The sequence below is a fragment of the Octopus bimaculoides genome, chromosome 8 (genome assembly GCF_001194135.2).
Source record: "Octopus bimaculoides isolate UCB-OBI-ISO-001 chromosome 8, ASM119413v2, whole genome shotgun sequence".
Lineage (NCBI taxonomy): Eukaryota > Metazoa > Mollusca > Cephalopoda > Octopoda > Octopodidae > Octopus > Octopus bimaculoides.
In genome coordinates, this window is record NC_068988.1 from 1,219,266 (window position 1) to 1,244,812 (window position 25,547).

Below are 25,547 nucleotides of genomic sequence, written 5' to 3' on the forward strand. Positions count from 1 at the left end.
GGGGGTTGCAATGATAGTGAACGAGATGCATTGTCGTACAAGCAATGTTTGTTTGTTTCTAGTCTTCTGTGAAAAACATGTCTGGCCATGAGGAAATATTACCTTGCTTGGAAAGAAGTGAGAGAGTGTAATACGAAGGGCACTGGTCATAGAAAATCAGGCTCAGCAAAATCTGCCTGACTCATACAAGCACAAAAAGTGGACGTTAAATGAGGATAATGACGAGGGAAACAATGCAATTGTACAACAAATTGTATAGATTGTGAAGAACATTTCTCCATGTCCTATATAGCAGGGAGTTATCAACTGTTCAGAGTCCATGGATAAACAGAGAGATACCTTAGTCTCTAACTTACAAGACAATGTCACTTGAAAGATATTTATGAGAAAACAAGGTACAAATGAGTCCTTTTCCTTCGCATTTCGTGTTATCAAATAATTTTTTAGACCCCTCTGCCCTACTACACAAGAGAGAAATTTTGTGAATAGTGAAAAATGATTTCAACAATACAGTCCACCATCCTCTCCATCTTTCTCTCTCTCTCTCTCTCTCTCTCTTACTATAATCCATCTCCATGATTATCCATCATCTGCTCTCTCTCTCTCTTTCTCTTCTACCATCAAACATGCATCTACCATCACTGTTTCTCTTCTATTACCCTCTGTCACTACAGTCTCTCTTCCATTTGCCCTTCCAGCACCGTCTCCTCCATTTCTTACTCCTCCTCCACCACCATGTCACACCAATCCATATCGGCTTCTTTCATCTTGGTGCATTCCCTGTCGTCTCCCTCTCTTCTAACCCCTACTTTTGGTCACACTGTCTTGAATAAACGAAGAACCTGTGGAATAATGAGGACTCTTAAGCCTTATAGGGTAGCAGGCAACCTCAATAGTGCTGGTGCTAAGATTAAATGTACCCAGTTCTATCTGTAAAGTGATCAGGTTTAAGAAGGACACCCAGCTATGGAAACCAAACCAAAAATTGAAGGTATGAGTAGGACTTGGTCATCACTGGTCACAATGCGCTTTAACCTGTTTCACCTTTTGAATGATGTCACCCCACTGGCAAGACAAGCAGGCCAACATCCCCACCTGACCAGAAAGCTGGTCTGTCACAGGGTGCACCCACTTACAGCTGAGTGGACTGGAGCAATGTGAAATGAAGCATCTTACTCAAGAACACAACATGCCACTCACTCCAAGACTTGAACCCATGATCTAGCGATCCTGAGTGCAACACTCTAACCACAAGGCCACGTGCCTTCACACACAGAGTTTAAATAGCAGCAAGCATTACAGAAACTAAATCTGTGTAAGTGATTTCGAAAAATAAAACAAAAAAATCAGATCTTTTTGTCTCCTTTCAATAATCCAGTTGGAGAGATGAAAAGTTCAATGAAAGGAATGTCATGTGATGACTAATCAATGATAATCTTAAGAAACATTAACTTACAAAAGAACATTAACCTCTCTCTCTCTCTCTCTCTACAGACAGACAGACAGACAGACAGACAGACAGACAGACAGACAGACAGACAGACAGACAGAAAGACAGACATACATAGATAGATAGATAGATAGAGAGAGAGACAGAGACAGACAGAGAGGGACAGACAGACAGATATAGATAGAGAGACGGACAGACAGATATATATATATATATATATCATAAAGAAGCTGAGGAATTTTCTTTTTTGCCAAGCAATTATCGAACAAACTCATAAGAAACACATGCTTATTTTGAAAAGTAGTTAGCTGGTTTTATCAGATATAGATAGATAATCTATAATCCTGTTTAACACCATCATCTGGCCCTTGGATACCTCTATCAAGGTCCACTTTTTAGCAAGCATCTGAGTCAAGTCTCCAGTCTAAGAACAACTTCCATCCACCAGGCCCGGACACTGTGAAATGCTTCCTTTCCTTCTCTGACTAAACACTAATGTAAAGTTTTGTAAAGTTTTTTAATTAAAAAATTCCTCATTAAAGAACTAACAGCTGACCTGAAATTATTTTGTAAAATCTGTAAATCATAAAGTTTTAAAAGAATCAGAAACAGACTTAAACATAAACCGGACAGGTGTGTAAGTGTGGCCATGTGGTTAAGGAGATTGCTTTCCAGTCATGTGGTTTCAGGTTCAGTCCCACTGTGCAGCATCTTGAGCAAGTGTTTTCTATTGCCCTGGGCTGGACAAAGTCTTGTGAGTGGATTTGGTAGACAGAAACTGAAAGAAGCCCATTATATGTGTATGTATGTCTTTGCGTTTGTCCCCTATTAATACTTGGCAACCAGTGTTGGTTTGTTAACGTCCCTGTAACTTCATAGTCCAGCAAAAGAGATTGATAGAATACCAGGCTTAAAAAAAATAAGAACTGGGGGTCAATTTGTTTGACTAAATTCTTCAAGGCAGTGCCCGATCATGACCACAGCCCTAAGACTGAAACTGGTACAAGATAAAAAATAATTACAACCAGAAAATAACGATGTCTAATTAAAAATATTAGCAAGTCAATGTAGGGAAAAGGGAGTAGACAACAAAATTCAAACTCAATTACCTTCATCTTCTTCAAAGTCATCTAAAACTTTATCCAGATCAACGATATCCATCTTGGATGCTGCTATGATCTGAAATAACAAAAAGGCAAAACAGTTTTTACTTCAAAGCATTCAATGATATTTTGACAAGCAGAAAAATGTCAGCCTTTCTGTTTACAATGATTAGCCTTGGCTGGACTTTTTTAAGCTGACTAAAACTAGGCCTTGGTTATTATCACACTCAAAACAATAGAGCTATAAAACTGGTTAAAAGTTTACCAATCAATAATTAATACATCTCATTAAATCAGACAATCAAATCAAAGACTCCAGCTGACCTCACTTCAAGTTGACAGCCAGAAATCACATTTAAAATAGATCTTTTCCTTTCAACCAGAATAAATAAGAAATAATGTTGTGTTTTTCTCTAAATTAAAAAAAAAACTTAATATTTATAATAGTAATACTTCTTTCTAATAGGTGCAGGTATCACAGATGTGGCTGTGCGATAAGAAGTTTGCTTCTCAACCACATGGTTCAGTCCCACTGCATGGCACCATGGGTGTCTTCTACTATTCGATTCCAAGCAGGGACCTGAATAATAATAATAACATCAAAAAATACCTTAGGAATGAGAACCCAGGTTCGAAATTTCCCCCAAGACACCTGAAGAAGGCTGGAGGGTATATCAGCCAAAATGTTGTGTTAACAACAAACAAGATGAGGACAAATATCCGTCAATTGTAAATAATGTTCATTTGTGCTAGTTTTGTAAAAGATAAAATTAGTAAATGCTTGCTATGTCACCAATGAAAATGTTTCACTGATTGTAATGTCAGCAATGTGTGTGGGAGGGCAGTGACCACGAGTAATAATTAACAGAGGAACCCATAGTTCAACTGGAGACAATCTCTGGTGGTGCCAGTGACATTGATAACATGGCACCCAGTAAATACTGTAAACTGGTTGGTGACAGGAAGAGTATCCAGCTACAAACCACCACCACCCACTCCACGTCTTGTACCCTTCACCCTCCATAAAACACATCTACAACAACAGCAGAGGTGGCTGTATTTTCTCTGTTGCTGTGTAGATCAGATGACAGAGAACCGTATAGAGATGCAAGGTGTTCTAAGACCTGTCCATCCCATGACAGCCTGGGAAAATCACATGCAAAACCATGATGGTGATGATGATGGTGTTGACAATGGCACGAGTGTTAGTGTGACATGCGATATATGAATGTTTGATAAAGTAGGAACATCGGAATCTGTATTTAGTCAGTGTAGAGAGAACAATGGAATAAATGTAATAGAATATTAGAATAATTCATTTAAAGGATGTAAAATAATTCCCAAATTCTGTGGACTGTCCACAATATGAGTAACCTGAAAATCTGAAGGAAGCATGCATGCATACATACATACATACATACATACATACATACATACACAGTTGCCCGAAAATGTCATCATGATATTATCTACTAATGAGACATGATGTTGTAGCTAGGACACTCTATAATGAAATCCATCAAAAGGATAATCCCGAGGACAAGGAAATAAAAACCCACAAAATGGTAGAAGCCATAGCGACTCATAATGAACAGGAATACTGGTGGAATGTCCCAGTGAAGACCTTGATAAAATGTAAGCACAACAAACCTGATATAATGATTTGGGATAGAGAAGAGAAACTGTGCACAGTTGTGGAAATTAGCTGCTCAGTGGATGTTAACATAAAATGAAGATTAGTGAAAAAGAGAACACCTATGCTGAATTATTGAAAAATCTGCAAATACTCTATCCAGATTACAAGTTCAAGTTTATATCTGTAATTATTGGGGCCCTGGGATATATAACATACTGCCTAAATACCAATCTTGAGAAATGAGGCTTCTCAAAACCAGAAAGGAGAAAACTGATCCGAAGACTACAGATCCAATCCATCACTGGAACTATAAAAATCTGTAAAACTTTCCAGAAGTTTATCATTTAAATATATATGAGCATGTATAGACATGTAACTCTATACATGAGAATACATACATAAAACATACAAATCTATACATACATACAAACAAACAAACAAAAATACCCTGTTGTTGATGTTGAAATTCGAATGAAGGAACCTTGGATCATGGTTAGAAACTGGTTCTTTCTCTATTGGCAAGAAATCTTGAAATAAACTGAATAATGACACACAGACAGACATACATATATACATAGAGACAGACAGACAGATTTATCACTGAAGAGAACATAGCTTCCTGACTGACCTTTATAATATAATCACAGAAACTAGAGCCTCCGCCATCTGACATAATTTCTGGCCATTGTTAATTAGTCATTTCAAAGAGACTATAATTATTAATAAAAACAAATTCTTACACTAATGAAAGAAAAATTAAAGGGCAAATCCTTTGCATACTGTTCACAAGGAAAAACAATTACATTTTAGGCAAACACATAAACATAATTTTAATCTCAATCAGTAATAAATTAAAGATTTTCATAAATTCCAAAATCCTCTGAATTTATTCAAAAGACTTTTTTTTTTTTTTTTTTTTTTTTCTGTAGAGATAATCTTAACAAGTAATTCAAAACCAAGAAATATCTCATAAGCAATCAGAGTAAACTGTGAAATGTTGATACTCTAAATTTGTGACAAGGTCATTAAAAACAAACAGAATATGATAAGAGTACAAGAATTGAAAATGAAGTAAATATTCAAGAAAAACAAACGGGCAAAGTACTTAAGTTGTTAACTACAGAAATGGAAGAAAATAATAATAACTGAAGAGACATCTGAATGAATTAGAAGGACTAATTAATAAACAAGAGTTTTCTTCCTGGACTGAAAATAGAACAAACAGTGGCCCTGCTTGTACTTATTCTCAGGTTTATTTTAGGGAATGAGACTGAAGTATATTTTAAACTACGTCAGTCATTGTCTCTTATTTGACTTCTTTAAAAACAAACAATCAAAAAAAATAAATAATCATGCCACTGGCAAGAAAACCTGCAGATAAATCATCATCATTTAATATCCACTTTTTCATGCTTGCGTATGTCAGACAAAATTTGTGGTCTGTGGCTGGATGCCCTTCCTGTCACCAACCCTTACCTGTCTCCAAGCAAGATAATATTTACTCATGGCTAGACATGTTCCATGGAAGACTGGCTTACAACCATCACACGACAGGCTTTCCTCCAGTTTCTGTCCACCAAATGTTGACGATGGAGCAGAAGTAGTTGGTGGGAATGCTCAAAGAGTTGCAGAGGGTTGCAGTAGGCAATCCACAACTTGAGGCTATACAGCAGGATGGTCAGCACGAGCGTTCTGTACAATCTGCTTTTCTACCTCACCTTCAGAATATGCTGTTTCAGACTCTTTACACAACCTGCAAAATGCACTGTTTAACTTTGGCTGCCGATTGCTAACCTCTTTGTCAATCTTACCCTTCAGCAAGATGATCAACCCCGTCACCTAAACTTGCAGACTGTCATCAGCCCTGGTGGATGATAATCTTGCTGGGGTATGGACCAGCAGAAAACATCTGTCTTCAAGCTGACTTCTCTTCTAAAGAATTCCACAACAGGATGTTAAATGATGAACAATTGGTTCAGTGTTAGCAACAAATGCTACCTCTTCAATGAGCCAATAGGAACCCCAAATATTTGTTCAACACTGAGCAGAAATAGTCTGGCAACATCATGGAAAGACTAAGAGGTTTCTCAAAATTCCTCAGCCACATCATTCAACTACATCATTCAACCACATCATTCAACTACATACAAAAACAAGTCCAGATACAAAAATGAACTCTCGGAACCCAAGATGTTATGGTGCGAGTTACGGCTGCATAAGCGTGCCAATGCTCTTCACCATTTGCTTATGATGCTCATAAGGGTCATAAAAGACTCTGATGAGGAGGAAAATCTCTACATTTCTTACTGCACAAATGGCAGCCTGTTTCACTTCAAGTTACAACAGTTCAACACAAAGATACTGTGCATGCACGCATGCACACACATGTAAGCGTGTATGTCACCATCATCATTTTACATCTAGAAAGAAACATTAAAAGTATAAAAGACCAAATTATCAAGAATAAAAAAAAGACACTGAGAGCTGCCTCACCAAGGAAACAAAGAAATAAGGGTCGGGGGGGAATTAAACAGCAAAAGAAAAAAGATGGGGGGTGGGAGAAACAGGTTGTACACTTCAGACCAAATGGTGTGTTCAGCCATGCCTCATGGACATAATGGCAAAGATGTTGCCACAGAGAATAGAATTGCTGCAACAGCCACCACCCCAAACTTGCAGGACTCATTTCTTGGATGGACCGCAGTTATCCCAATTTTGCAGAGGAAATTAGCAGCACAGGGTCCAAGAACACCTGAAGTCTTCCTCAATGGCAACCAACACAAACAGGTGTGTGTGTGTGTGTGTGTGTGTGTGTGTGTGTGTGTCTGTGTGTGTGTGTGTGTGTGTGTGTGTGTGTGCGTGTGTGTGTGTACAGTGAAAAATGTGGTGCATGGGGATAATAAAGACGGAATAACCCAGAAAACACACACACACACAATGAATGCAGACATTACATATACAATTCATATAATAATACGACATAATATATATAATATATATTTATATAATATTAATATAATATATATTATGTAATATTTTTGCTTCTTCTATACATCAGAAAAGAGCCTTTGTTCTCCTTTAAAACAAGTATACTGTGTTGGCAAATTATTTATCATCTGTTTAGACTTCATTTTCTAGAATGGAATTCTAAGTAGATAATAGTAAAAGATTTCTTTGGATCTGTTGCACCATTCTACTGGTTATTTCACCATTAACATAATTCTGTCACCACTTTTACATACCAGGCATTCTTGTCTCTCATTTTCAATGGCTGTCACACTTACTTGCTGTTACACACACATATAATTTACACATGTTGACACACGCACACACATACTAGTACACACAGACACACATGCAATAGACACAGGTGTATGCATTCACACACACACACAAATTAATGACAAAAAAGTGTGACAATCATTCAAAAGACAAGCAAGAATGCCTGATATGTAATAGCAGTGACAGAACCCCCATAAACAGTGAAACAGCCAGCAGAATGGGGCAACAGATCAGAAACAATGGTTCTAATATTATCTTCCATTTTCTGGGATGAAATTCTAAGTGGATTATAAAGCCATGGCTTTATTCTCATGGAAGGCAGATCTATGGAATATTTTTTCAATATTTTAACCCTTTTGATACGAACCCACCTAAGACACAAACTTCGTTCTATGATACAAGCTTCCTGTTTTAAAGGATCTTAATTAAAACCTTCCATGTTAATTCACATTCCAAACATCAGTTTAGTAACTTTACTCAACTGTTCACTATTTTCAAAATTTATTAAAATAAAGCCAGTTGTTTCAACAGAAATATGGTAACACAAGGGTTAAAGTGATCTAAATTAAAACCTTCCACCAAAATCTCATATCAGTTTATCGTCCAAACACCAGCTTAATAATGACAAATAGATTGTACCAAATTCTTCATTATTTTCAAAATTAATTGAAATAAAGGCAGTGTTTGTCAACAGAAATATGGTAACAAAATGGTAGCCGTTTCTCTATGGCTGAGCTTGGACACATCTGAAATATCTGTTCTAATTTGTCCTCAAGTCAGCAATATGGATTTCTGCTGTCAAATTATTTAGATTTCTGTTCTATAATTATCTACTACATGTCTATATTTGTCTACATGTCTCACCGTTTCTGTTTGTTGATACAACTAATTAATACTTTAATAATTACACACCTCTAGCAAACAGCCAACTCTCCAATTACCTTCGGCAGAAAAAAAGAGACATATTTCTTGATGCAAAACAGAATATCTATTCTATTTCTGTACTTCTAAAATGTAACGGCTTAACCGTTCTCAGAAATAATCCTTCAGCTAAAGGAATTCTGAATTTATGACGTCACCGATGTACCACATCGGGAGGCTAGCATCTTTGTGGTTTTATTTGCAGATCTTGAGATTAAAATTTTTTTCAAATATTATAAGTAGCAATCTTTCAAATAGCTTTTTCGCAATTAAAGGAAACAACATTGGTGATAACTTAAAAGGATTAGCCAGCAGACACAGGAGATGAGAATGGATTTCTAAATTTAGCATCTGACAAGGAATTTCTGCAAGCTCCAGGAAAAATATTACAACTAAACTAAATACAAGTCATTTAAATCTTATGTTGTTCTGAAATTTAATTAGTTTTCTTTTGAAAATACACATCAATTGTGTGTTCTGAATCGGCATATTTATTTTAAAGGGCAAATCTTCAATTTTTCAAACACTACAAAAAAAAAAAAAAAAAAAAAAAATTTAATTAAAAGCTGACAAATGGCTTTGCTTGAACAGATCAGTTTTCTTATAGAAAACTTATAAAATTAGAGATCAATTTCTTAAAGAAAACCTAGAAGACTGTAACCATTGCAGTGTAAAGAAAAGAATAAATTGTTGACATTATTCTAAGAAGCATTGTAGAAAAACAAGAATCAACAAAATATATTTTCTCTCAATAAAAACAGAATTATTTGTACGAAATATTAACATTAGAAATGTTTTTATTAGATGAAAAAATACAAATAGTAACTCAATAAGCTTATATTTGTATACAGGCACGGGCTGCGTGGCAAGAAGTTTGCTTCCCAACCGCATGGTTCTAGGTTCAGTCTCACTGTGTGGCACCTTGGGCAAATGTCTTCTACCACAGCCTCAGGCCCACCAAAGCCTTGTGAATGGATTTGGTAGATGGAGTCTGAAAGAAGCCTGTTATGTGTGTATCCCACCACCACTTGACAACCAGTGTTGGCATGTTTACATCCCCATAACTTAACCGCTCAGCAAAAGGCTTAAAATTTAATAGGTACTGGGGTCAGTTTGTTTGACAAAAATTCCTCAAGGTGGTGCCCCAGCATGGCCACAGTCTAATGCCTGAAACAAGATGAAAGGTATTGACATGATAATGGTATCCTACATTTTCATGCCAATATCCTCTAAAAAATATACCTCACATCGTTTAGTCAACATTACTTTAAAGTCCCCTTTTCCATGTTTGCATGGGTCAGACAGAATTTGTTGAGGCAGATTTTCTATGGCGAGATGCTCTTCCTGTCGGTAACCTTCCCTTGTTTGCAAGCAGAAGTAATATTTTCCTATGACCAGACATACATTTCATGGAAGACTAGAAACAAAGAACATCACTTGTATGATGGTGACACTCCTTTATGACTATCGCATGCTATCTACACACACACACATTCATACGACAAGCTTCTTTTAATTTCCATCTACTAAATCCACTCACAAGGCTTTGGTTGGCCTAGGGCTACAATAGAAAACAGTTAAATAAGGCACCATGTAGTGGGACAGAACCTGTAACCTCATGGTTGGGAAGCAAGCTTCTTAACCCGACAGCCACACTTGTGTCTTATACAAACAAAAAAACTTCTTCCTGAGGTATTTACTGCATTAGTTGCCTGAAGACTATGGACTTGTCCCATCTTGAACAATAAGCAAAGGATGATTTAGGCAAAAAATACATTGAAAAAAAAAAGAAAAACGTTTTATGAATGAATTTAGCTGCCAAGATTTTTAATGTAAAAGGTTTTAGATATTACAAGCACCAATTGAAGAGAGTCAAGAGGAACAAGACCAGTGAGAAGAGGAAGACCTACCTGGTGCTTGCCAGGTGACCACATTACCATTACAGAACACTTGCCGCTGCCATTCCTACTCTCTCAAATTAGGTAACAGGATATGTAACACTCTCTCTCTATATAAATATTATATATAACACTAATGACTAAAATAGCAAACTGCCAACTTGGATTCAAATTTTACTGAGAAATAACACAATAAATACTATTATTATTGAATTAACTGCTAAGATTTTCTGTATAAAATGGAATTAGACACACAGTGTTTTACCATTTTTCTAAAATGCAAATGTCTATAAAAACCCTCTAAGTCCTCTCTTTCTCTCTCTCTCTCTCTCTCTCTATTTTATTTATTTATTTTAAAAAATGCTTAACTCAGTTTCATAACATTCTACAGAAGAGCAATAAAAAACAAAAACAAAAAAGGATGTCTTGTACAAGACACCAGTCTATCATTGCTAATATTCTTAGATGCAGACATGGCTGCATGGTAATGAAATTTGCTTTGCAACCATGTGGTTTGGGTTCAATCCCATTCTACAGCACCTTGTGCAAGTGTTTTCTATTATAACATTGTGTTGACTAATGTCTTGGGGGTGAAATTTGTGAGATAAAAACTGAGAGGAAGCCCATTGTGTAAAGTCACCAGTGACTTCAATACATGCATCACCTCTTAGTTTTCACACCACCCCAACACACACACACACACACACACACACACACACAGATACTGAACCATTAGCACAAGAAGCAAATAATTTGCTATTCTGAAATGTCTTCTTCAATTAGTGTCCGCCGCCAACCTCTATCACTAAATGTCACATTTATTTGCTAAATAATTGTGACCTCCTTCCTGCTTCCAAATCAATCATTGAAATTCCTGCCCAATCAGGGTAACATGCCCTCTTATGAAATCAGGGTAACATACCTTCCTATGAAACATTGTAAATTGACCCCAGAAACCTCAGGTAATTCAGTTTAAGTAACTACACCAAACTTTACTATTTCTAGACCAATTAACCTGGAAGGAGACGTGCTTCTTATTTTGACCCAATTGAGACGCATCCTTCCATTTTCGTCATGCCATCAAAATACTGGGTCCCCCCTCCCTTCTACACACACATGGTTTTGCAGCTGCTCTGAAACTTCATAGGTGAAAAATACAGCTAGCAACACCTGGAGGAAGTCACTTCCTCATCATGATGAGGCATTTAATCCCCATCAGCGCAAAGAATGATTCTGTACGTAACACAGCCTCAACACTCAACCACTTTCCAAATTACAGCCAGGCCATCGGGTATTTTGCCAAGAAAGTTTCTGCTTCCTTCGCAGACTCATCCTGGTTGCCACTCCTCTAACAAGATGCTTCCTGCTGGTAAAACAATTTATTGCTCATTGCACACACTACATGCATATAACACTCTCAAGGGCATCCAAACTTTATTCATTAAATAGAAAAGTAATACACAGAACACACACACTTAAAATAGAACTAATAATTCTTTGTAATATAGGCACAAGGCCTGAAATTTGGGGGGAAGGAGGCCAGTCGTTTAGGTCAACCCCAGTACACAACTGGTACTTAATTTATCAATCCCAAAAGGATAAAAGGCAAAGTCAACCTCAGTGGAATTTGAACTCAGAACATAGCATTTTGCTCGGTGTGCTAACAATTGTGCCAGCCCGCCACCTTAAAACTGGAACTAACAATGAGAAAACCAAGGTGGACGAGCTGGCAGAAGCATTAACACACTGGGCAAAATGCTTAGTGACATTTTGTTTGTCTTTACATTCTGAGTTCAAATTCTGCTGAGGTTGACCTTGCCTTTCATCCTTTTGGGGTCAATGAAATAAGTACCAGTTGAATACTGGGGTTGATGTAATTGACTAAACCCCTACCCTGAACGTGCTGGCCTTGTGCCAAAATTTGAAACCAATATATTGCAAAACTGAACATTTAAAACTCTAACAACAACAACAAACTTCAGAATAAACTTCATATCATTAATGAAATGTACACAGTTCTATATCTGAGAGATGAGAGATTATGTACATTATTTACATTTGACAGATATTTGTCCTCATCTTGCCCATGGGCATATGGCATAGTGGTTAAGAGTGAGGGCTACTAACCCCAAGATTCCGAGTTCGATTTCAGGCAGTGACCTGAATGATAATAATAATAATAATAAAAGCGGAAAAAATACCTTAGGAGTGAGAACCCAGGTTCGAAATTGCCCCAGGACACCTGATGAAGGCTGGAAAGTATATCAGCCAAAAGGTTGTGTTAATAACAAACAAGACGAGGACAAATATCCGTCAAATGTAAATAATGTGAAACGTACATGTTCACATACAGCCATGATAGTTGCAAACTTCATGAAAAACTGCCATATTGAACAGACATGCATCACACTCCCATGCCAACTGACAATATAGCTTCAATAAAAAAAAATATCGGAAATATATTTTATCATACAACACACAACTAAAATAAAAAAATTCTAATTGATAACAGCCGAGATGGATTAAAATGAAAATAAATAGAAGATTAGTCATGAAAGAAACAGTAATAATAGCAACTTGTGTCACTTAACACGCAGCAGATAGCGCATACAAACAGATATACAAAGAGCCTATCCAATTAAAAGTAGATACCACAGTCAAACCATTTCCTGACTGGCAAAGAAAACTTGACATCAACAACTAAGAAGTTGTTTAGTTCTGGGTCAGTTTTGACTGAACAAACTTCTAATTAAAGGCATTCCAGCCATGACCACCCTGTGCTCACAAAGGTATTGCATACTGAGGACTACATTATGCAACATGTCCTTTGTCTTCAAGACTGTAAGGTATAATTTAAGCGTTATTTGGTTGCTATTTCACAAGCATCCACCTAAGATGTTCTTCATAGGAAATTGAAGGAAATTTAAGCCTTCAGTAACCAATGAGGAACAAGTAGACCCGTATTCCCAACACTTTGGCCAACACTTTTTTAGAAACTTTAAATAAAACGCAAGATCCACCATCAACAAAACTATTTCATCCAGAAAATAAGGCTGAGACGGTCTTGAAATTGTTGATGAACCAAGCAAAGTTACTTTTCTAAACTAAAACTTTAAAAGACCAATAAAGAAATATGAGAAATCTTTAATAAATGTTAAAATTGTTACAATAGAAATAATTATGTGGTAAAGTAAAGATAATATTTGTCAATGACTAATATTATTTTAAGTATTACAGCAAAAACAGGAGACAACTGTGGATATAGTTTGGTCTTATAATGGCTTCATCACATCACCAAGTAAGTGTATGATAACATACATTGGTTGATGCATAAAAACAGAATTATTTAATGAATAAATGAGACGTTATATGCAGAATAGGTTTAATTAGAGTTAACATATTTAGTGCTGGGAGCTTTAAAAAATTAATTACAGATAATTATGTGCTGAGGGGAAAGAATAGTATTTATCAATGACTAATATTATTTTAGATAACACATTTACTCACATATAAGTTGCACGCATGTATAAAATGTATCCCTAATTTAGTGTTAAATCTTGAACAAAAATCTTTTATTCTTCATAATTTTAGCTTTGCTCTATGTATAAATTGTACTCCTTTTTTCCAGTTAAATTCAAGTATAAAATAAAGTGATTTACATACATGTAAAACTGGTAATTTAGTGAGTATGTGAAACAACTCTGGGCATATTTGGGTGTTATTTCAACTCCAAAGATATACAGTTTGTTGGACAGTTTTACAATACACACCATGCAAAGATTACACACAAAAAAAACCCCAAAAAACAATGAATTAACATACTGTCTGAGATGAGAAATTATTCTTGACAATGAGATGTAATTACCATTCTTTACATAATTCTACCTAGAAGATAAACAGGTTGAGTTTAGAGAATAGCATTTTTCATCTAATGAATTTACAAATAATTGAAGTCAATATTCATGATAATACCATATAATATACTTTTGCAAAACATTAATTTACAAAAAAATATTAATTTGTAAAACAATAATTAGGTTCGAAATGGTTTTCCTAATATTTTTAATTAATGTTACATAAACAATGCTTTGCTATTCGTTAAATAATTTTCATAAACGAAGCATTCCACCAAATTCACAGACACACTCTCAAGGCATTTTTTGTTTGATAAATTAATATAAAATAACATTTTTGCTTTAAACTAATTTAAGAAGAAAAAACCAACAGCTGTAGTGTTCAAACAATACACTAAATGACTCTGGGTTTATACCAGTTCTGAAAGTCTCCCTTATAATCTCTCTCAATATAAATCTCAATAATTTACAAAGAAGACAACATCACAGCCAGCAAGCAGGCCACCTCCACTGCAAAACAAAAATTCTCAAAATAAAGACAGGCACAGGAATGGCTGTGGGGTGAAGAAGTTCACTTCCCAACCACATGGATTCAGGTTCAGTCTCACTCCATAACATCTTCAGCATCTGTCTTCTGCTACAGCCCCAGGCTGGCCAAAGCCTTGTGAGTAGATTTGGTAGACAGAAACCGAAAGAAACCCATTGTGTATGCGTGTGTGTGTGTGTGTATATATATATATAAGTCCACTCTGCTGGGTCGTTGGTGTTATGCAGGGCATCCAGCTGTAAAAATCCTGCCAAAACAGTCACAGAAATCAAGGTGGAGACTTCTGCTTGGCCAGCTCTTGTGAAACCATCCCACCCATGCCAGCATGGAAGGCAGACGTTAAACGATAATGATGATATATGCATGTGTGTGTGTGTGTGTAGATGTCTCTTCCTTGATATTGCATGACAGTTGTAAACGAGTATCACCATCATACAAGTGGTGTCCTTCATTGCCAATCAATCTCTCACAAAAACATGTCCAGCCATTGGGAAACTAGTGAGGGTTGGTGATAAAAAGGGCATCTGGATATATAGAATATCTGCTTCAGCAAATTCTGTACAACTAAACTGAGCATGAGAAAGTAGACATTAAAACAATGATGAAGAAAGACCACCGAGGCATGCAAAGGGTGAGTGAGAAGATGGCAGCAAAATGCAGGCACAGGTGTGAATGTGCACAAAATTTCCTCTCGGCTCTTACACCAATTAAGATGGGAGACAGCAAAAGAGCCTTTTACCCCCAGTCATTGAGAAATGTTGTTGTTACGCTATTGCATGCAAAGGACAGAGTTTGTTGCTGCAGTAAACTGCAAGCCACACGGTCCCTGCCACTGGAAGCTGAATCACTGCCAAACATCTTACATCATGGGACACTTCTACAACTTCCTAACAACATCATTCCTCCTCGCACTCAGTGTATACAGATTTTTAAAAATCTTACACAACCAAAAATAACAGCAGCACCAATAACCTCATTACTTGTTAATGCTGTGTACTCCATATGATAAACCTTTGCTTGTCTAAGAGCAAAGTATGGTTCTCGAATAGATAGAGATCTGATCTACCCATGTGTATATCATATCTAGTCATTCAACTGATGACCTACATACCATAGTCCTTCTCAATCACCAAGGCTAAACAACAAGCAATGAAATAAACAAAGTTGAGTCAACATTAACTATATCCCTATTCCATATTCCTCACACAACCAGTTTTGTGACAATATACCATATATGAGAATTGCACTTCTCCACGAAAAAGTCTTTAAAAATATCCTAGGCCCTACATGCAAAGTTGGAACCTATATTACATGCATTAAGCCTTTAGCATTTAACCTGGTCATATCAGATCCAACTTCTCACACCTAACCTACAATGTCAATTTAAAAATAAACAAATATATCATCACTATCTCAAAGCTATGAGATAATGCATGATAATTTTTTTTTTATGTGAATAAATAAGTCTTACATTTAACAGAGTCAAAGTTAAAGGTCAATGTACTTAAAATTTTCCTTCATAAACATGCGTTGCTGGAATTGGGGTTTGTCTACTACTATGTCCATACATCTTTTGTGCATTCAAATACAAAACTAAAATCCTGTATGTATCACTTACTAAACTCCTTTCTGTTTTAAAAGGTACTTAATTTTATTAGCTGTCACTGGAAGGATGAATGGTAAAGTCAGTTTTGAAAAGGTATCTAGTGCCATCTTTTTACCAGCATACTGGAAATGATTGTTCGAATTCCACTGAGGAATAAATAATCTTCCTTTTCATCCCAATTCAGCTTGCCCTGACATTATTATTTCAGAGGCAGTAAAACAACCAGAGCCAACAATATGTAAATTTAAACATTTACATCCAGCCTCCACTGAATATTATTAGAATAGTTTCGGTGGGAACATCACAACTGAATAATGACAAGCAGAGAGGACTCTTGACCCTTTGGCATTCAGACAACTCCGTCAAATGGAATGCTTACTTATTCACAAATTGTTTTGAAATAAATCAAGAATTATCCTGCAGCTTTGAGATTTTGATGATGCAATTGTATACTTTTAGAATGGCATTGTAGGGTAAGTGTGAGAGGTCAGATCAAGACAGTTGGAACATAAAACAAGTAGAATACTTCAACTGGATATAGCTCGCTTAAATGCTAAAGGATTAAAAGGTTTTACCAAAGAAATAATGCAAGAGTTTTTAAATACAAAACCATTAAAGATAAAAGGTGGGACAGAGTAGTCATAAATATAAAAAAACTACTGAAAAGACACCAATTTGTATCAAATATGAAATAATTGGTACAAAAATCTGTGTCTAAATAACTGATTCATTTCTATTAAATTGGTAAAACAATGCCTGATTGTGAGTCATCGTAGAACTCATGTGAGCTTCTGGAAATGGTAACAAAAGCCTCATATTTAATTCAACAATGGAAAATAGTCAACTGCATATAATATTAGTGAAAGGGAAGCATTAAAGCATTTTACCAGATGCATTCTGAAATAAATATAGGCTAATATTCTTAAATGAAGATAACCTAAAAACTATATTTGTGAACCTTCGGCTATTAGGACACAAACATGTTTTGATTGTTTTATTTGCTTTATTTTATTGTTTTAACGAAAGGCAGGGAGCAGGCAGAATCATTAGCAATGTTCTGAGTTCAAATTCTAAGGAGGTCGACTTTGCCTTTCCTCCTTTTAGGGTCAATAAAATAAAATATTAGGTGAGTAATAGGGTCAATGTAATTGACTGGCCCCTTCTCCCACCACTTCAGACCTTATGCCTACAGTAGAAAAAAATGGTTTTAAAGAAAAATTTTATTAGAATTAAATGTTCAAATTGAAGAATCTCATTAATTCTAAAGAAAATGACTAGTATTTTTTTAAATAATCTCAGCTCCAATGGATCATTCAAACCCTAGCTTCTCTAGGATAAGAAACTTGCTCAAGCCCATCTCTCATACTTTAACTCCTCATCTACTCACACCCAGCTGCTCCTTACCTCCCACACCTTTGGGATTTGTAGTCCTTAGCAATTTCACTAGTGCCAGAGCTGCAAAAAGCACCCAGTACATATTGTAAGGTGATTCAGGTTGGTGTTAAGATAATCCAGCCAAAGAAACCATGTCAAAGCAGACATTGGAGTACAATTCAGACCTTGGGCTCATCAGATCCTGTCAAACACCTCCAACCCATGCCAGCATGGAAAGCAGACATTAAATGATGATGATGAAGAATCACAGCAAAATAATTTACAAGCTACTAAAACCTAAAAGAAATAAAAACAGCAGAGGTTGCTAAAAATGATTAACTGCATACTTTCAAGATACAAGAAGGTGAGGACAAGAGAGAATAATGGACAAAGAATTAGGAATGGGGGGGGGGGTTGAGTCTGGGAGGAGAATGAGAAACGATTAGGGAGGGGTTTGGAGGGGAATACAATGGATGAGTAACAAGGGTGGTGGTGTAGTCGAAGGTATATATATATCATTGTGGAGGGGGTGAAGATGTAAAGAATTGGAGTGGGTCAGGATGGTGGAGGTGAGGAGTGGCAGTACAGGAAACGTGGAGAACAACAGTAGAAGAGTGATACACCAGTTAATTACCATATTTGATGGCAGAAATTCTGCAAGGGCGTATTAGATGCACCTCAATTTCAGCAGCACATCATCATCATCATTTAACGTCTGTTTTCCAATGCTGGCATGGGTTGGAGAGTTTGACAGGCCCTGGCAAGCTGAAGAGCTGCACCAGACCCCAATTGGCCATTTTGGTTGGATTCCCTTCCTAATGCCAACCACTTTACAAAGTGTTCTGGGTGCTTTTTACATGACACCAGCACAAGTGCATTTTGCATTAAAGAACATAATATATGCTCAATTTTGCATATGGGACCCAGGGTGATGTTTTTGCAATATTGTTTTGGAAAAATAAAGAGCATCTTATATGACATTAGAATATAGTAAAATACATTTATAAAAGTGTGTATAAGGTGTGAATATAAGGGTTTTCTTGGTGGGGGGGGGGGGGTATATCTCAAACATTAACAATAATTTTTCATGGCTTCAAAATACTGCCATATCAATTTAACCTTCAAACAATTCTTTTCTTCAGTGTGTGTGTGTGTGTGTGTGTGTGTGTGTGTGTGTGCGCGCGCTTATGTCGTAACATATACGGGAAGTCTCTTAAAACTTAATTTGAAGAACACAAAAGACAACTTCAAACCCCATCTGACTATAAACGATGGTGGATAATATGAACAAGGACAGTGATTACCATTCCATCCAAACATTGATTTTTTTCCATTCTGACAAAAGCCCCGGCTAATTACATTGCTTTCTCCAGGAAACTCCACCGGCTCATTTAAAAATGCAATATATATATGAGTGACTAGCATTCCCACTCTATGGTTTCCACTCTTATCCTTATATTCTACAATGTTAATTCCTATTATTACTTTATACAGTCATCATGGCATTTCTATCATAACTATCCTTCCCTCAAGTCCGAAACCTATGTTCGTTTCGCCTTCAATTCTCACTACTCTAGCTACTATCTATGTCCTTCCTTTCCATCCTCCTCCTCTCCGTCTACAAATCCACATTCTCCTGCCAGCTCTCAGCGCATTACTCTATCTTTTAACATCTCAGCTATGCACAGTTTCTTTCTGTTAACCACACATACTCTGAACATTGATCATCCTCCAGCTGATCTCAAAGAAATATAGACAAATATATCAAATCCCATTCCTGATACGTCTCGCAATGAGATTATTACGAACCCGGCATCATTTTGAGCTCTTCACAGAATGAAGTTGATGCTTAGCTCAGCTCTTTTACAGTTTACAAACATGCTACATTCATAAACAGGACATCAACAGCAGGCATTACTTCCTTTGAACAGAATTATAATACAAATGCATGCTTACATGGATTAAAAATATATATATACACACACCCCTCTCTCTCTCTATCTCTCATGCACACATACACACACACACACACACACACGTGTGTGTGTGTGTGAGTGTGTATAGGCACAGGCATAGCTGTACAATAAGAGTTTTGCTTCCCAACCACATGGTTCCAGGTTCAGTCTCATTGCATAGCACCTTGGGCAAGTGTCTTCTATAACCTCAGGCCAACCAAAGCCCTGTGAGTGGATTTGGTACATGGAAACTGAAAGAAGCCTCTGTGTGTGTGTGTGTGTGTGTGTGTGTATACACATACAAATGTGTGTGTGTGTGTGTGTGTGTGTGTCACTGTGTTTGTCCCCCACTGCCACATGGCAACCGGTGTTGGTTTCTTTATGTCCCTGTACCCTAGCAATTTGGGCAAGAGAGATAGAATAAGTACCAGGTTGAAAAATAAGTAATGGAGGTGAAACCCTGCAAGGTGGCGCTCAGCCCAGCATGGCTGTAGTCTAATCACTGAAATATATATATATATATATATATATATATATACCTATAGACATGTACAAAATCCAGTACAACCTGTTACAACCCACAGGTGAATGCTGCTGATAATCCGGTACAACCTGTTACCTGGTTAAACTGTCTGCAATTAAACCAGAGCCATCCCTGACCAGTCTAGCCTGGGGAGGATTGCTATTTGAAACCCAGAACTAAAACAAGACCTATCAAAAGATGAATGAACCAAACATGAACGTCAACGACTATCTAGGAAAATAAACACCATCGTCGTCATGGTTTAACATCCTCCTTCCATGTTGGCATAGGTCAGGCGGTTTGACAGAAGCTTGCCAGGTAGAAACCTGCACCATACCTCTGTGATTTTTGTACGGTTGGATGCCCTTCCTAGTCCCAACCACTCCACAGAGGATTTAGAAATACTGGAGATGGTGAATGAGTGAGCTACAAGTCCCCTAAGTGATGGGTAGAGTTGCACTCTTTAGCTATGGTTGAGGTAGCTTGTTTAGGAGAAGGTCGCCTAAATAAAAATTGGGTAATACTCAACATAATGTTACCGTTGTTCTGTTTCAGTGATTCTACACATAACCAAGTAAGGAATGGTAGGACTTTGCAAGCCATGTCTTCCTTTTATTACAAATATTCATGCACTGATGTTGCTTTGAACTGTCTTAAAATTGCCAGATGGCTTGTGGGAAGCATATTTTCATACCACCATCATCATCATTTAACATCCACTTCTCTGTGCTTGCATAGGTTAGACAGATTTTGCTGAGGAAGATTTTCTATGGAGGGATGCCTTCCTCATTTCCAACACTCACCTGTTTCCAAGCAAGGTAATATTTTCCAATGGAAAACTGGAAACAAACAAACAAACAACATTTGTATGACAGTGATGCTCATTTATAATCATCATTTAATGCCAAGGCAACGATACAAACACACACACACACACACGACAAGGCTTCTAGTTTCTGTCTCTCAAATCCATTAACAAGGCTTGTGTGGCCTAGGGCTATTGTACAAGAGAATTTCCCTAAGTGATGCACTCTTTAACTGGGGATTCAGTTTGGGACTATACATGGTCGACAATAATCTTTAAATATGCAAAACTATCAACTTTTTGAAATGTATAGTTCCCAAAATAATTTACATTATTTACATTTGACGGATATTTGTCCTCATCTTGTTTGTTGCTAACACAACATTTTGGCTAATATACCTTCCAGCCTTCATCAGATGTCTTGGGGAAATTTCGAACCTGGGTTCTCATTCCTATGGTATTGTTCAATGTTGTTGTTATTATTATTATTATTATTATTATTATTTAGGCCACTGCCTGGAATCGAACTCAGAATCTTGGGGTTAGTAGCCTGCACTCTTAACCACTAGACCATATGGAGTAGTGGTTAAGAGCGTGGGCTACTAACCCCAAGATTCTGAGTTCGATTCCAGGCAGTGGCCTGAATAATAATAATAATAATAATAATAATAATGATAGCATCGGAAAAATACCTTAGGAATGAGAACCCAGGTTCGAAATTTCCGCAAGACACCTGGTGAATGCTGGAGGGTATATCAGTCGGAACGTTGTGTTAACAGCAAACAAGATGAGGACAAATATCTGTCAAATGTAAATAATGTAAATAATGTACATAATTCCTCATTTCTTAAATATAGAACTGTATTCCCAAAATAATGTAAATGGCAAAAAAAAGCCTACAAGACTTAAGCTTGCAGGTGTGGCTCAGTAAGAGTTCCAAGGAAAGGCAGCTGGGTCCATGTTTTTATTAGGTGACTACCAAAAGCATGTCCCTGATTTTCTGGTTGGCTTTTACAATTTAAGAACCTTGATCCAACCCATGCTAGCATGGAAAGTGGACGTTAAACGATGATGATGATGATGATTGATAACGAAGTGTCATGGTTCAATAGCCATTGTTCCCAAATCTCAACCAGGTTTTACTTTGGAAGGGGACAAATGACATATTTTGCACATGTTGAACAGAGACTTGACCTCTGTAAATTGGGGTCAATTTTATTAGCTTAGCCCCTCCACCAAACTTGCTGACTTTTTTCCAAAATTTGAAACCAATATAGTAGATAGGGCACCTGTGAGGGGATGGGACCAGGCGAAGCAGTTGACTCACTTGTAAGAGTAGTTGAGATGTTTAAAATATCTGACGAAGTAAAGTAGAGTTTAGTCACTCAAAGAGTCAGTCAGGTAACACCAGGTGTCATGCTCAACGCCTGCAGTAGCAGCATTATGATAAACTGTTACAAGGGACAAAGAGATGCAGCAGAGAGAGGAAACTGCAGAGGAATCAAATTGTTGGGTCAGAGGAAGTGTTATTGCAAAAGTTATTAGGAACAGGGTCAGCTTCGATGAGATGCAGCTTGACTTTGCACAAGGAAGAGGTACCATTGATGCCATCTTCTTGGTGAGGCTGTTACAACAGAGATATTTACATTCATGGATCTGAAGAGGGCTTTCAACAGGGCCACCCTGGTGGGTGGTAAGGAAGGTGGAACTAGAGGAATGGCTGGGAGAGTTAATTATGAGTACATATGGGTAGGGGGTTAGGGTTAGGGTTCAGTCTTCAGCTCTCTCTTCTTTCTTATAATCCTCCAATCCATCACAAAGGAGTTGACGACTGGCTTTAAGTAGGGACTCTTGTACGCTGATGGCCTTGGTCTGATAGCAGAATTTGTGGAAGATCTGGAGAAGAAATTTGAGAAATGGAAGGAAAACCTGGAACTGAGGGGTCTTAAAGTAAACTTAGCCAAGACAAAAATCCTAGCAAATAGGAAAGAAGTAAGGAGTCAGCAGCCATCAAAGAAATGGCTGGGCTTAGTAAAGGAGGGAGCAGAAATTCCCCACAGTGTGTCCAGTGTAAAGAATAGGCATGTCAGAAGCGTAGTGGGATCACAGGTAGGCTAACAGCAAAGGTAGCCCCCATTTGTGGCAGATGCACAGAAGAATCAAGCTCACGCAAAGGACAGAGTCCTTCAACTGCCATAAAGGATCCCTAAACGTAGTAGAGTATGCAATTAGCAACAGGAGTGGCTGCTCTGAAAGGATAATAGCTAGAGTGAAAATAAGGTTCTGGGAGCTACTGCCTGAGCCAGCAACAAAGGGCTTTCCTCTCAAGGTAAAGGGTAGATTGTATTAGGCAAAGAGCATTACCACATGGTAACGAAATGTAGGCCCTGCATGCAGAAGCTTTTTAAAAGCTAGAAACAAATGAGGTGAGCATACTCTGACGGATGTATAATGTTTATAGACTTAAAAGTTTTCAGTAGAGATGACCTGAGAGGGAAACTGTGTAGAAAAGGAATCAGATGTAGTTTGCAAGGGAGAAGAGTGCACTGGTATGTGCATGTGATGCATAAGGGTGATAACAGCTGCATAAAATGCTCTAAGTGGATGGTGCTTGTGGAAGAGGATGACCTAAAAAGACAGAGAATGAAGAGGTAAAAAAAACTACTCTCAACATATAGAAACTCACAAAAGAAGATAACAAGGAACCACAACAATTGGTAACATGCTGTAAAATATTAGCAAGAGGAGGGGTTGGGATGCCCTTACTGCTCCCCCCCCCCGTCTCCCTTTCTCCTGGGAGGTTTCCACAGCAGTCTTCTCACCAAACCCCACCTCTATGACACCTTCCAGCCTTTCTTTCTCTCACCGCTCCTCCACCCATCGCCTCCCACCCTCCTCACAGCTTCTCTCCCACTGTCAAACTTTCTCCCTCCTTCCTCCTTGCTCCCCTATGTCACTCCCTTTTGCCCTTCCATACTCGCCCTCCCAGCTGCATCCACTCTCTTACTCCCTCCACCACCATCACCATCCCTGCACACCAGTACAGCTTTCATGCTTCACCCTCACATCAATCACCCCTTCCCTCATATTTTCCTTCTCGCCATTGTAGTTTTGGTGCTGGTGCTAGGAAAGATGTAACCAAGACCCCACCCCCAATAAATTGGTTGGCGTTAGGAAGAACAACCAGCCACCCTCCCACTGACTTGCTGGATCTGACCTTACCATCCGACCCACCACAAAAGACATACAAAATAATGACAATCATGATACACGCACACATCCATCCATACATACATACATACATACATACATATATATATATATATATATATATATATATATATATATATATATATATACACACACACACAAATGTATATATAATTTAGAATCACCAATGGAATTCATTGCAGCAGTTTTTTTTTTTTTGTAATGGATGTCCTTCCTATCACCAAATCTCATCTATTTGAAAACAAAGTAATGGTTTTCCATGGCCAGACAAGTTTCTAAAGAAGAATGGAAGTGAAAGGCACCGATTCTATAAATGCTATCGATTATTGGTAACTATTGCCTGATGTGAAGAGATGGAGACACAAACACGATAGGTAGATAGGTAGATAGATAAGTCGTGTGGAGCTGAGTCAAACTGTTATACACACATACACACACACGATAGGCTTTTTTCAGTTTCCATCAACCGAATTCACTAACAAGGCTTTGGTCAACGTAAGGCCAATGGTGCCATGCAGTGGGACTGAAAGCAAAACCATATGACTCGGAAGTGAACTTCTTGCATATATAATTATGTGTGTGTACACACACACACACATACAAATGTGTAAGTTTGACTCAGCTCCACATGACTTTACTCGTGCACACACACACACACACACACACACACTGCATAAATCCTCCCGTATATATGTTTATTTACTGTAAAACAAAGATAGAAAATTATGTTTCATCCGATAACGATTTTTACCCACATGACACTCACGCACACATCGAGTTTATCAATAACATTCCTCCACAACATGGCACACTAATTCTTCAGGAAAATTAAGAAAACGAAGAGAAAACGCCTAGTTCTTCAACGATATTTGCTGTGCATCCATTTGGATCCTACTCCTACTCGAAAGCCCCTAGTACCTGGATGAATTCCATCTCCCTGGAAGTAATAGACATCGTTCAGTGTAGAGTGTATCCGAAAACGTAACGGAGAAGGCGAAACCAAAATACTACAGCTAGAAGAGGTGTGTCCCGGATCAATATTTTGTATTAACAGTGACGAGTAAAATCGTATTTAAAACGACAAAAAGGAAAAAAAAAAAATAACTATCAACCGTCACCGCCACCACCACCCCTCACATGCAGGTAATCATCAGCAATGTTGCACTGCAATGCAACAGGAAGATTAGAGATATTGCTGCAACATTCAAGTGCACACACCTACCTCCAGTTGCATGCCTTGTAAAAAGCGACGGCGGCGGTGGTGGTGGTGGTGACAGGCAGTTAACATTTCACAAAGATCTAATGTTTTGGTAGGGGGGGAGGAGAGAAGAAATTAAAACTGCAAGTGCGCGGGGGGGGGGG

The 25,547-nt window shown here is 37.6% G+C and overlaps 1 protein-coding gene across 1 annotated transcript in view; it reads right to left on the reverse strand.

Annotated features, from left to right (window-relative positions):
• LOC106872539 (uncharacterized) overlaps positions 1–25,547 on the reverse strand; it is a 122,894-nt gene that overhangs the window by 93,023 nt on the left and 4,324 nt on the right. The window contains exon 2 of the mRNA XM_052969890.1: positions 2,560–2,629. Coding sequence (XP_052825850.1) covers positions 2,560–2,611 — 52 coding nt within the window. The 5' untranslated portion in view covers positions 2,612–2,629. The remainder of the gene's footprint in view (positions 1–2,559; positions 2,630–25,547) is intronic.